This window comes from Cucurbita pepo, chromosome LG01 (assembly GCF_002806865.2).
Source record: "Cucurbita pepo subsp. pepo cultivar mu-cu-16 chromosome LG01, ASM280686v2, whole genome shotgun sequence".
Classification (NCBI taxonomy): Eukaryota; Viridiplantae; Streptophyta; class Magnoliopsida; order Cucurbitales; family Cucurbitaceae; genus Cucurbita; species Cucurbita pepo.
In genome coordinates, this window is record NC_036638.1 from 5208814 (window position 1) to 5222294 (window position 13481).

Genomic DNA, 13481 nt, shown 5'->3' on the forward strand with positions numbered 1-13481 from the left:
GAAATGGAATATAGAGGAGGGGAGGGGACAATAAAAAATGCTGATTCAGTTATTCCACTAAGTTTGGTGGGGGGGATATTATAATATTAATGCTCGATGGGGCCCACCAAAAAAGACAATGAATGTGCCATGTTTTTCTTTTCTATTTTCTCCCTGCGCGTGTGTGAATTTAAAGTTTTTTTTTTTTTTTTCTATTTAATTCTAAACTGTCTTTTCGACTGGATTGTGAGATTCTAACTTGGTTGTAGAGATAAACAAGTGCTAGATGTTGGAACCCGAAGGAGGAAGAATTGTGAGATTCCACAGGAGAGGAAAACGAATGCCAATGAAGACGTCGGACTTCGACAGAACTGTATTGTGAGATTCCACATCAATATAGAAACATCTCCCTATAACATAGGTTTTAAAATTTTTAAGGGAAAGTTAAATATCTGATAGCACCAAACTTAAGTTAAGAAGTATAAGGTTAGAGAGTTTATATTCGAACCAATTATTTTTAATAATATTTTTATATTATAATTATGACTCGAGAAGAAAGTAAGTGAGATTTTGGGAAGAAGTTTTGGTTGACCTCTTAGTTCTCCGGGAGACATTTTTCATTCCTTTTTTTCTTGTTTCTTTCTTATTTTTCTTCTTTCAAATATATATATTTTATAAATTATCCACGTGGCAGTTTTTAATTCGGTGGAAAGAAGGAATTTTTGATTACCTTTCCACTCTACGATAACTTTAGAACACGCGACTCTACTTAAAATATTTGATATACGTAGGCAGGCAGGAACGGAAGAAGGGGTGGAGTCAGATTTATCCCAACGGGAGTAAGAGTAATACTAATGTTTATAATGCTATAATATTAGATATAATAAGTAAAATAATACGGAAACAAAATGAGGATATGAATAACCATGGTGGATGCATCAAATGAACGTCGAGTGGCTGATATTATCCCTCAAAGGACAAGATCAACTTCTTGTTACAAAGGGCAAAACTATCAAATTTCGTTCACATTTTTTTCTTTCTATTATGAACGTTTTATAGAACTCTTAAACACTCGAATTCGGGGTAACCTACTTGGGTACACGTGCTCACACTATCGAAAACCAACAAAAAGAAAGGAGCAAGTATCATATCTTGGGTACGCGTCAAAAATATAATAGGAAAGTATTCCACACTTGTGACATACAACTTGCACATAGTTATGATACACATCAAACTTCCATACCTTTCATGATATAACTTTCCTACGAGACATGCGTACAACATGGCATATCATTCATTTTTATCATACATAATTTATCAAGTGTCTCATAATGCATAACGTGAACATGATAAAGTTCATAAACATCTACAAGTATTATAGGTAGATAAGCTATAGTGTGTGTCATTCTTGCACCATACAAATCATCCAACCTAACTCGAAGGTGTTTCAATAGTAAGATCCCTTACCTAAGTCGAACACTAAATATCCATAGTCAGTGTTAGTCTAATTTTTCTCATACAAGTCGATAGGACACCTCTAAGAGTTAAATCCGTCTAATATAAAACTTATTTTATATCCTCAGTTAGACATCACAAGGGTCGTGTGCCTTCTGTTTATTCCCTTAGCTATATTATTGAATCATTCATTTGATTGTTTCACCAAATTCGTAAATTCGGGAGTCATAACTCTTCCGATGTATAGAACATCTCATGTTCCCTCTAAAATGTTGTTAATTTGATGAAATTAAAGAATATGATACCAAAAATATATAAGGTGGAGTAGTGGGCGTGCAACTTTGTTATGTTTTTTCTGGTAAAAAGGGTTGCAACTCTCTTCATTATTTTAGTTTTGTTCACTTTGGAAGATTATTGGTTGCATGTCAACACCACTTTTTGGATAAATTGTAAATTAATATGAATGGAAATGGTGCAACCAAAGATGTTCTAAGCCACACATTATTAAGACGCTATTAACTTTTGTTAAAGATTAGATCAAAAGATGATAAAACTCTTCCCATCACATTCTTGGCGTATTCAAACTGTTTTTGTTGCCTTTTATAATGAAAAATGGTTCATCAAATTCTAAAAAAACTTCTTCAAAAGTGATTTTTACGCCGTCTCTTTACTTAACTTAGTCATAGGTTATTATAGGAGTGTTCAAAGAATTCGAGAATTCTAAAATTTGGGTTAGGTTAGATTTCCTTTTGGATCGTGGGTTTCATTTTTTTTTAGTCGTGACAACCCGATCAACCCTGAAACAGGGTTACAACTTAATCTACCTTAGTTTTAAGATTATTATGAAATTTAGAACATTTGACATTTGTAACCGATGTTACCGATGCGTTGTGACTTGTAAAGGTTTGATACTCAAAAATAGAAAGTTGAGTTGAGTTGTGAACTCTATTCGGATTGTGAACTCTATGTTTGAAGGTGCAAAATTATTAAATGAGATCGGTTGGGTTCGGTCCGTTCGATTATTGGTACCTCCTTTGAAATAATAAACAATTCAGTGGTCTGGGTTCGTCATCCCTTGAAGTTCTTTAAAAGGATTTGTATCCAAATTGGAGACTAATATTGTTTTGGTGTGTTAATGGGCAAGTGGAATTCATTTTCCTCTTAACTAATTATTATTTTTCAAATAAAGTCCGCTTACTTTTCCAACCCATCAAAATTCCCCATATATATATATATATATATATATATATATATTACAGCCGTCCAACCATTCCATGTTGATTTTATCGTTCATAGGCTGCCATTTTCATCCCCTCCTGTTTGCAGTAGTTTGAACAAGGAAGTGAAGCCGATCGAAGAAGAAACGAGCTCGTAGGAGGAAGAACACTGAAATTGTAAGCTAAAAGCCTTGCATGCATGCGTCTCGAGATAGACGAGCGATTCGTTTGAGTTGGATGTTCAAGCTTATATGAATTTCTATTAAAACTTTGTCCGCTTTAAGTATCACTTATTAGTGAGTGTATGACTGAAAAATGATTGTTTTTACTAAAATAGGTTAAGTTATGGAATTCAATACGTTAATATGATTCATGTTTCTGAGTTTCGTGTTACTACGTGGAAGTGTTAGGGGCTAACCGTCCAGTCTCTAACAGTTAACTTGTCTAGAGTGACAAAGATTCACATAACATTATTGTAGCTGGTAGAAGCATAGAATCGCTCTCATCATGATTATACAAGATTAACGAGTCGTCACTTAACGTTTAGGGTTCATATTTGTATTAAATGAGTTGGATGATATAACGACATGCCCTAGATTCATGTGATATACAATGCTATTAGGTTATTATTAAGGGATTATATCGTAATAGTTGGAAGGCACAGAGGTAGCTCCCATGTGATTATGAATATACAGGGACTACTAAAGAGTCGTCGACTAATATTTAGAAAAAAAATTATGAATAATGTTTTTTACAACCTACGTTACTTAAAAAGTACGATGATAGATTTATTTGGTTGGTCCTATATAAAATCAAATTTAATAATTATAAAAATATAAATTTGGTACACATATTTAAAAATAAGTATTAAAAATGAATGAATGAAAATGCTTTTTTATATTTAATAAAGGTATTATGAAATTTAGGGGAAGGGCATAGGTGTCGAAGGAGAACAAAAGTGTGGTCCCACCAACTTTTGGCAACAAATAAAAATGGATAACAAAAGGCTCGAAAGATCTATCGTGCAATTGCACGCAAAACACTTTATGTAATTAATTTGAAAGAATTTAAAGGAAAAAAATAATAATAATTTTATATATCGATTTGGTAAAGAAAAGGGAAGTGAGTAAAATAATAGAAGATTTGGGTTAGTGGGTTTTTTTTTTTTTTTTTCTTTTCTTTTTTTAATAAAAAAAAAAACTTTTATCTCAATTAAAATTTAGCATCAACTTTATGCAACCAAATGGAGAGTAAATAAATTTATAGATGTTGACTTCTCTACAAAAATGGGTCACGCCTCTCTTGAAGGATCATTTTTTAAATAATTGTTTGGAATCGACCAATGTCAACCGTTTAATTATAACAAGACAGCGCAAAATACTATATTTGTCATTCCGCCATCTCGCCATCTCATAGAGTTGAATTATCTAACTCTTTTGAATCAATTCTCGAACTAAAGGTCTTCGAGCTAGCTGTGTACGATCAAACACCCTTGCAGCGACAAAGCAAACGGTCAACACAAAGGTGCAAGACTTAGCTAGTGCTGACTTTTGTACCTTTCGATCTTAATTACTAATTTACACAAAACTCTAGTTCTTTTACCTTCTTTCATGCAAAAGTAGAAGTTGAACATATATTTTGGTCAAAGACCAATTCAAAAATAAAATTACAGCTATCCCTACCATCTCCTACTATAAAAATTAGTAATGTAATCTATGAATGTCGACAAATTCATGATTAAATGCAATACTCACTCTAAATCTATACTAAATAAACTGTTACCCCTTAGAAAACCAAGATGAATGAAAAATAATGTAAAAAGCACGAGGGAGAATCAGATTAGCAATTCAATAAGAAAAAACCAAAGGTTCATAATGTGCATTCCATTTCCAACTAAACAAGTTTTTTTCTTTTTATCGAAGTTGTTCACAAGAACAAGAACAGCATAGCGCCATGGGTGGATTCTACGTCATTGTACATTACAATTTCAATGATGAGTTTCCAATTCCGATTGATCTCTCACTTTACAGCATGAGACTGAAGGAAGGAACATCACGTACTGCAAAGGATGTGGCATTTCCCGTCGGGCGTCGGGAGTCTTAGCTACGCTAAGAAGACCCTTCTGCTAATGTCCTCTTCGAAGTACTGATGTACAGAACTGCATTAAGACATCAACGTTCAGACTATTCTCAAGACATCGAGATTTTCAAACACTACTGTATTTACCGTTATTTCCACGGATGAAAGCATCGCCATATTTGTTTTTCAACTGCCCATTTACGTATTCTTCGGTCTGCTCCATTGCTATGTTCATGTATCCATCCAGACAGGCAAGAATACCTTTGCAATGAAACATATAATGGGATTTTCACATTAGAATTCAATATAAAATTTACCTGTTTTTCAAATACAAAGGAGGACAAATGATCATGTTTAAAACCAAATCATTTGTCAAACAAATGTTCATGTTTCTTGTGGGGGTGATGAAAAGGGGGCGGTTCATATTTGGTTAATTTGACGATTCATAATGAGGCTTTCTGGCTAAATAGTTTCCTTTGGGGCAAGTACTTGAAAGAGTAATGTTTATAATAAGCACTTATGACCCTCGACCTTTCGATCGAACCTCAGGGAGAGGGTTGGGAGGCACTTTCAAGAAACCTAAAAAATCCATCTCTTTGGGTGTCCCCTTTTCTCCAATTTCATTAATTGCTTCATCTAAGAATTGTTCAAACACCTATTTCCTTGGTGGTGAGAATCCCCTTGGTAACATGTTTTGTTGTTTGTACCAGCTTTCCTCTTTGTGGTCGTTCCCCATTTCTTCAATCATTTCTTGGGCACGTTATTCAATTCATTTATGTATTCTTGCCGAGGAGGTGTGTCTAAGGATTTGGGTCATATTTCTCTAGGGTTCCTCCAAGTATGATATCAGGCTTTGGAACTCTCTTTTGGAGACTTTTCGTGTGTGCATGGCCATGACAGTGATTGTGGTAGAACCCATATAGCTAAAATAGTATTGAAAGATGAGGAATACAATAACTCCCGACTAATTAGGCCTACTTGGACCCTCCACTCAAACTTGAGACAACTAAATCAACCCATAAATATCTTTACTATTTCCCACCCTCACTATATATACCTTGATGTCCAAATAATATTCCTAATAACATTTCTATCAGATTTTGATTTTTAAAATTAATCACATTTTCCTGGGAAAAAGTGAAAGAAGACAAGGACATCCTTACTGTCATGCTACACATAAAATCCCACAAAAGGAAGGGACTCCAATCAAGCAAAATAAGACCTAAATATTAATTTTTTTTTATAAAAAGTACAGGACACTAATGTTCGGAGAAAAACAAGAGACTAAACATCCTTACTGTCATGCTACGTATATAATGCTAAAGATCCTATTGTTCCTCTCTCCTACGATCGCCACACCCAAAGTACACTTGTTGGCTTGCCATGAAGATTGTCTCCCCACATTCCTCTCAGATTGTTGCCTCATCATGGAGGAGACCTTATTCCATCTGCCTTTTCGAGATAAGGGTTGTAAGCTTCGATAGACTGGCTTATTGCCTATTCTATGGAGCATTTAGTTGGAGAAAAATAAGAGATTTTTTGGAGGGATTGACAGATCTTGGGAAGATGTTAGGAGATGTGAAGGCTCTTGGCATGTTTAATGTCTCTCTCTAGGCGTCTGTCTCAAACATACTCTAGTGGGAGAANAAAAAAAAATAAAGAGCTATTATCACCAAGCAGACTAAATAATCAAATGACCATGCCCCCATAGTCAACGGATAAGACAGACGGATAATTCTACACGTACCAAAAAATGAAAATGAGAAACCACTGAGGTAAGAATATCTAAACAGTAAAGAGTATTCACAAAAGAACGATGATGAAAAAGCTAGAAAATGAAAAAGGTTCTGTGTCTTTGTTAACATCACGGTTTATGAACCTCAATCCTTTTGCAAATATATGCATCAATAAGGGAATGAGAAGACCAAATTGATTCTCTTTTTTAATGTAAAAACTTAAAGACTTTCCTTCGAGAAACATGAAAGAATACACGTCATACAAAAAAGAAAAAGCCCACAAAAAGGAGTCAGACTNACTGTCATGCTACGTATATAATGCTAAAGATCCTATTGTTCCTCTCTCCTACGATCGCCACACCCAAAGTACACTTGTTGGCTTGCCATGAAGATTGTCTCCCCACATTCCTCTCAGATTGTTGCCTCATCATGGAGGAGACCTTATTCCATCTGCCTTTTCGAGATAAGGGTTGTAAGCTTCGATAGACTGGCTTATTGCCTATTCTATGGAGCATTTAGTTGGAGAAAAATAAGAGATTTTTTGGAGGGATTGACAGATCTTGGGAAGATGTTAGGAGATGTGAAGGCTCTTGGCATGTTTAATGTCTCTCTCTAGGCGTCTGTCTCAAACATACTCTAGTGGGAGAATGTCAATTTCAAAAGATTCTCTAATTATTCTCTTGGTCTAATTATTTTGGATTGGACCCTTTCTTCCAAGGCATTAAGTTTTGACTTCAGCTCCACTTTTTCGGCACTTATTTGTATGCATATTTTTTATTCCTTCATTTTTTTTCTTCATTTCCAGAGCTCAGTTTCTATTAAAAAGTCACCTTTTACAAGCAAGTCAGATTTGAAGAACAAGAAATTGATAAAGAGAATATATGAACGGAAGGAAGCAGTACAACGTATGGAAGACACAACGTTGAATTAAGGTCATAAGAAAGAGAAGATATGAAAGGACAAAAAAATAAGCTGACAAATGACGCCATTTTGTCAACAAGGAAGATTCATGAACCAAAAAAAAAAAAAAAAAAAAAAAAAAAAAAAAAAAAAAAAAAAAAAAAAAAAAAAGAGCCTCCATTTGCAGGTAATTTCTCTCAACCTCAACATATTCTTAAAAGTAACGATACAACTCTGAGCATAAAAATGAAATAAAATTGAACAGGCAAATATACCTCGGTAGTCAACACCAGAATTGAGTTTCACAACTACAGGACGGCCCCGAATTGATTTGAGAAAGTCCGCTGGTGTCTTTGTTGACACAGAACCTTTTTCACCACCAATACTCATCTCTGGTTTCCTTCTATCTGCACAACCTACTTTTTATACCTAATCAGATATTACTAATCAAATTTATTCAACACCATCAAACAACATAAAAAAAAATAAAGAGCTATTATCACCAAGCAGACTAAATAATCAAATGACCATGCCCCCATAGTCAACGGATAAGACAGACGGATAATTCTACACGTACCAAAAAATGAAAATGAGAAACCACTGAGGTAAGAATATCTAAACAGTAAAGAGTATTCACAAAAGAACGATGATGAAAAAGCTAGAAAATGAAAAAGGTTCTGTGTCNTTTTGTGGAACGGCAGATTCTGAGGCATACTTGCAGTGGGAAAGAAAGATAGAGCATGTGTTTGATTGCAACACCTATAGTGAAAATAAGAAGATGAGACTTGCTATTGCCGAATTTACCAATCATGCTGGTGATTGGTACCAACATCTCAAATCTGAGAGAAGAAGAAAAGAGGAGGATCCAATAGAGACATGGGAAGAACTTAAAGAAGTCATGAGAAAAAAGGTATGTTCCAAAACATTATGAAAGAAATTTGAAAACTAAATTGCAAGGTTTGAGGCAAGGAACAAAAAGTGTGGCGGAATATTGTCAAGAGATGGAAACAATGATGGAAAGAGCAAAGGTTAGAGAAGAAAAGTTACAAAAGAGCTTAAAAACAAAGGCCCAAAGAGAGACAGAGAATATAACAAATGAACAAGCATTACCAAAAGAACTCTGGCACCCTCCGAAGATTTTGTTATTTCTCTCATCTCAAAGCCCCCATAAAATAGCACACCCCAGTTGTATTATTACAAAATGGAAAACGGAGGAAAAGCTCCTCAAACGCCTCCCTGCAACTCTGGGGGCTAATAAAACTAAAGTTGAACACCTCAAAAAACTTGCGCCAAACCCAAGCAAATCACAACATGCTTTCCGCCACCCTCCTACAAGGAATACAACAAAGAGGCCCAGCCACTAAAAAACCTCTAGCCAAGATCTGATTCAGGAGTTTAACTCTTCCATGCAAAACTTGTCATGTGAAGAACTTCATCTGCTTGGAAATCTTCACCTTCCAAACGAAGGAGAAAATAAAACCACCCACCAAGAAAGGATTGGACAAGCATTGGAAAAACTAGTGAGTCCAAAGAGTCCAAAAGGCAGGAATCACACCCTTCCCCACCCTCACCACCAACCTAAGGTGAAAAGAGGAGAGAGAGAGAGAGAGAGGAGAGAAGAGCTTGCCCTATTGGTCACCGAACGGCAGATACCGGAGAAAGAAGTTAAAAAATCTGTCTAACCAAGGATCAAAGCAATCGAGTTGTTCCTGAAGGATGATAAATAATATATAAACGAGGGAATAACGAGTGGATGAGTCTATCCCCCAACCATTTTCCTCAAAAAATATGCATCACACCTGCTTCCAACGTCAAAACGAATAAACTAAGAAAGAAGAGGAAGATCAGACAATAGTTGCTTTCCACGGGTTTTTGGAAAGCAGAAGTGCCTTTTAACCCCTCAACTCATAATCCTCAATTAACAAACCTTTCGAACTCCTAATCAATGGAGTTGAAAGTTCTTATTTCTTCTTCCACTAGCGACTCAATGGAAATAAGTCAATTTACAATTATCCTAACCAGCCCATTTAACATTTTCTTTTTTCATTCCAACTCACGGCACACAATTTCTCCAAACTCAAACTTCAAATTCAGTGGCTCCTCCTTCACGAGCACTTCACAGCTTCAGATAAACCCTCCTCCATCTTTTCAAACCTGTCCAAAGCTTGAAGTCTCCCCAAAGTCTCCTATTTGTCGACCTTAAAGTCCCTTCCAAGACTTCATTGTCCCTTTAATTAAGTTGGTTTTCCCAAAATGTGAAACCCCTCCCCTCTTCCTTAAGCCTCGGATTGCCACCATTGAAGGAAGGAAATTTTGAAAGACGGAGGATAGCCACATGTTCCCGAACTTGCAAGGAACGGGACCCCATTTCACTGGACCTAAGACCTAAGTTCAAGCCAAGAGGCCAATGTTCCAAGGTAACCCTAGGACCTAAGATTGCCTCGCATTACATAACACTTCCATCCAACCTTCTAAGAACAAAAATCTATCAATACGTTTTTGTATCTATTGTTGGACCAGGTGAATCTCTCATTGACCAACTTCAATAAAATGGTTTAAAAAATGCATAGATCTCGTCACTCCTCCCTGAGCTCTTCTCTTGTACTCTACCGACCACATTAAAGTCCCCTACTATGCATCAATAGGGGGCAATAGGTTAAACAACCCACCCAACACCCAACACATGCCAAAAACTCCTTCCTATTTGACTAGAAGGTCCATAAACCCCAGGAACCCACCCCTCATCCCCTTCGAAGCTAAAGGAAACCAACACTGAAAGGACCCCTTTAACCACTCCCAAAGACCGAACCATCCTACTCATATAAATACCTCCCAAGGTAACTTGAAACTCCCATCACACCCTCTCCACCTTTCTTCTACCTCATAAACTTTAACGGCCCAGATCCACCACTAGCAGATATTGGCCTCTTTGGGCTTTCCCTTTCGGGCTTCCCCTCAAGGCTTTAAAACGCGTCTGCTAGGAGAAGGTTTCCACACCCTTTTAAATGGTGGTTTGTTCTCCTCCCCAACCAATGTGGGACATCACAATCCACCCCGCTTCGGAACCCAGCATCCTCGCTGGCACTCTTTCCTTCCTCCAATCAATGTGGGACCACCCCCAAATCCCCCCCCCCCCCTTTGGGGCCCAAGGTCCTTACTGGCACATTGCCTCGTGTCTACCCCCTTTGGGGAACAGCGAGAAGGCTGGCACATCATCCAGTGTTTGGCTCTGATACCAATTTTAACGGCCTAGATCCACCACTAGCAGATAATGTCCTCTTTGAGCTTTCCCTTTCGGCTTCCCTTCAAGGCTTTAAACTGCGTCTGGTAGGGGAAGGTTTCCACACCCTTTTAAATTGTGGTTTGTTCTCCTCCCCAACCAATGTGGGGCATCACATAAACTATTGACCAACTCCTTAGAACTACTCCTTTGTTTGAATTCAATAAGAATGACAATGTCGAGGTTTTCCTATGCAAGGACCTTTTTAACCAACCTCCTTTTCTCCTTGCTCCCAAACTTCTTACATTCCAAGAATCATTTCCATTTAAAAATTTGAAATCCCACCATGATTGTTGCTTTCCTTCCCTCATAATAAACCGAAAACTCAAATTTCTTGAGCACCCTATCCCATTCTATCCTCCCCTTTAGATTTACCTGTAGTTCTAATTTTTGGCCAAGTCAAAGGACAATCAACTTTCAAGACTAGGACATGTCCACAAGGGCACTCTAAATAAAGAAGGATTGGGCTCTTAGGGAGTTACAAACTAACGTCTCGACTTGCATGCTAGTTGTTGCTAGCATGGAACATAAGGATGGCCACTGCCCAAAGTGAAAAAAGGTAACAGAATTGCTCTAACACCCTTCATGTCAACTAATGGCTGACTTGTATTCAACGATTTAATGATGTTTGGGTCTACAAAAGAAGAAGGCTCAATCTTTCTTAAAAAAAGTTGGGTCCAAGACAGGAGGAGGCCTAAACCTAACTAACTTCAGGGAGTGTAGAAGAACACTTGTCCTCCCCTCACAACTATGGCCATTATTAGACAACTTACCCGGAAGGGCTACTTTGTATGTTGAGAACTATTCACGTCATCTCTTGCTAGAAACACCTGGTCGCTAGATATCTTCACCTGAAAGCACATCTTCTTCAAACCAACCCAATCGTGCAAAGATGGGAAATTATCTAGTACTTTGACCCAACCTTTCTCAAATGTAGTTCACCTATTTTCAATCACCCTCTCTTCATCCCATAGACGAAACCAAATAGCACTATCAAGGATTATTCCTCTCCCAAAATCTAGCAACTTCTTCATAATAGAAGGCTCATTCACAAAGAAAAACAACAATGTTTCCACAAAAAGCCCTAGTTCTTAGGTCTCCCAAAAAGCTTCCTTACACAACAATCAATAATATCCAAATAATTTGACGCCTTCTCCTTTCTCCACCAAAACAGCAACTGAGACAGCGAATGCAAAACCCACCTACGAGTCTTTATCTCCCTCCAAAGTTACAAGCAAGTTAGCACCATCACCAAAGAAGAATCTAGTTTAGACGAAGGAATCACCCTACTGACAACTCTATCCTTCGAGGAATATGGAGCAGTCGAGAGGAGTGCTACATAACACACCTCTAAAAGAACCCTAACCCATTTTATCCTTACCTTTCAGAATAAATAAAGCCGATTTTCTTTCTTTGCTCGACACCACCGCAAACAAACAACAGTTTTCCCTCACATTTGATACACTCCGGAAAAAAATCTTAAATTTACCTAAAATCAATTAAATTGGCCTTCGAACATCAAATAGATTTTCATCCTTCAAATAGAACAAAGATATCGACNAAAAAAAAGACTCGCTCATATAAACAAGTCCCCTACCGAAAGCAAACGCATACATATACGACAACTGGAAATTTAAACAAATTAACAGTGTTTCAAGAAAATACCGTCAGTTTTCCCAAAATGAAGATTTGAAGCAAATACAAAAATTTAGAAAATTTCCCAAGAATCAACCATTAGACGAAGAAACTAGAACTAAACAATATAATACCACGAAATGGAGACGAGAGGACTGAAGATGTAGTGTCGATGTTCCAGTCGGCTTCTGGCTGCGATGGTGGATGAGAAAGGAAGAAGCAGAGAGGGTATGAGGAGACGGTCGCAGACTGGGAGAGTAGCGCGAGAGAACGAGAGGAAGAGGAAGGTTAGGGCAAAACTTTTTTGCCGTCTTTATTATTTTTTTATTATTATTTACGAAAAATTACGTGGCGTTATTTATTTATTTATTTAATTGATAATACCTCTAAGTTATTTATTATGTTACTCTCTATTTTATATAAATATGTTTCATTTTGGGAGTTAAAATAGCAAAATTTTATTGTTGTGAGAAACTTGGAACATGTAAGTCTATCTCTCCATATAGAAGTCCATATAGAAGTGCTACGAGTATATAGAGATGTGGGTAGATTCAGGTTCAAAAAGTAAAGGCCGAGGTGTAGGTCACATGATCTACACCAAATTGATGGCTTAGTGGCCTTTTTCCTAGATCAAAGCAGATCCGCTCACCTTTTTGTTATCCAAAAGTTCGTCGAATTGACTACTATGAGGTTTGGGAAGTTAGAAAGCTCTATTATGCCATTGATTAAATTTTGATTGTTATGAGACCCTAGAATTAAGTATGAATTTTTAGTGAAGCTTTAACCTATGTTTTATTATACTATGGTCTTAGAGTTTACATAGCAGTTCATGATTCAAAGTCTAAAAAAATGAGTCGTTACATATGACGATCATATTAAGTAATAACCTAAAAAAATTGTAGTATATAGATAAGATTGGATAAATTATTATAGTAACACAATTGATCTAATTGACTCTGTAGTACTTGTAAATAATTTGATCCAAATCATACAACAGAGAGTAATGCGAGTAGAAGTATCATATACAATAAATTTATGTAAAATTAAACCACAAATTATATTCTCTTGGTAAATATTTCACAACAAAATAATCGTATGCTATTAAATCTTAATCCTAAATGAGTTAGGAATCTCTACCTATAAGTGTTTGTTATTTGATTTATAGAGATGAACTAATTTTTGTAGTGATTTAGTAAGTCT

General features: G+C 36.5%; 1 protein-coding gene across 3 annotated transcripts; it reads right to left on the reverse strand.

The window, feature by feature from the left end:
• Positions 1 to 4466: 4466 nt before the first annotated feature.
• On the reverse strand, positions 4467 to 12589 carry LOC111778180 (U6 snRNA-associated Sm-like protein LSm6). 3 transcript variants are annotated; one of them, XM_023657869.1, is made up of 4 exons: positions 12416 to 12589; positions 7642 to 7782; positions 4878 to 4991; positions 4467 to 4809 (listed from the first exon to the last, which is right to left on the reverse strand). In XM_023657869.1, the coding sequence occupies exons 2-4, from the start codon at positions 7754 to 7756 to the stop codon at positions 4760 to 4762; spliced, it is 279 nt and encodes a 92-aa protein (XP_023513637.1). In that variant the 5' UTR covers positions 7757 to 7782; positions 12416 to 12589; the 3' UTR covers positions 4467 to 4759. The 3 variants fall into 3 exon arrangements, with proteins under 3 accessions (XP_023513637.1, XP_023513651.1, XP_023513644.1); XM_023657883.1 differs by having other exon boundaries at positions 7642 to 7785; XM_023657876.1 differs by having other exon boundaries at positions 7642 to 7795.
• Positions 12590 to 13481: the final 892 nt, after the last annotated feature.

Bases quoted from the DNA above. Each gene is read 5' to 3' on its own strand.
- LOC111778180 (XM_023657869.1), bottom strand. From the start codon at position 7,756: ATGAGTATTGGTGGTGAAAAAGGTTCTGTGTCAACAAAGACACCAGCG. The intron at 4,992-7,641 runs GTATATTTGCCT...TTCATTGCAAAG, and splicing joins TTCTGGTGTTGACTACCGAG to GTATTCTTGCCTGTCTGGAT. The intron at 4,810-4,877 runs GTAAATACAGTA...GTCTTAATGCAG, and splicing joins TTTCATCCGTGGAAATAACG to TTCTGTACATCAGTACTTCG.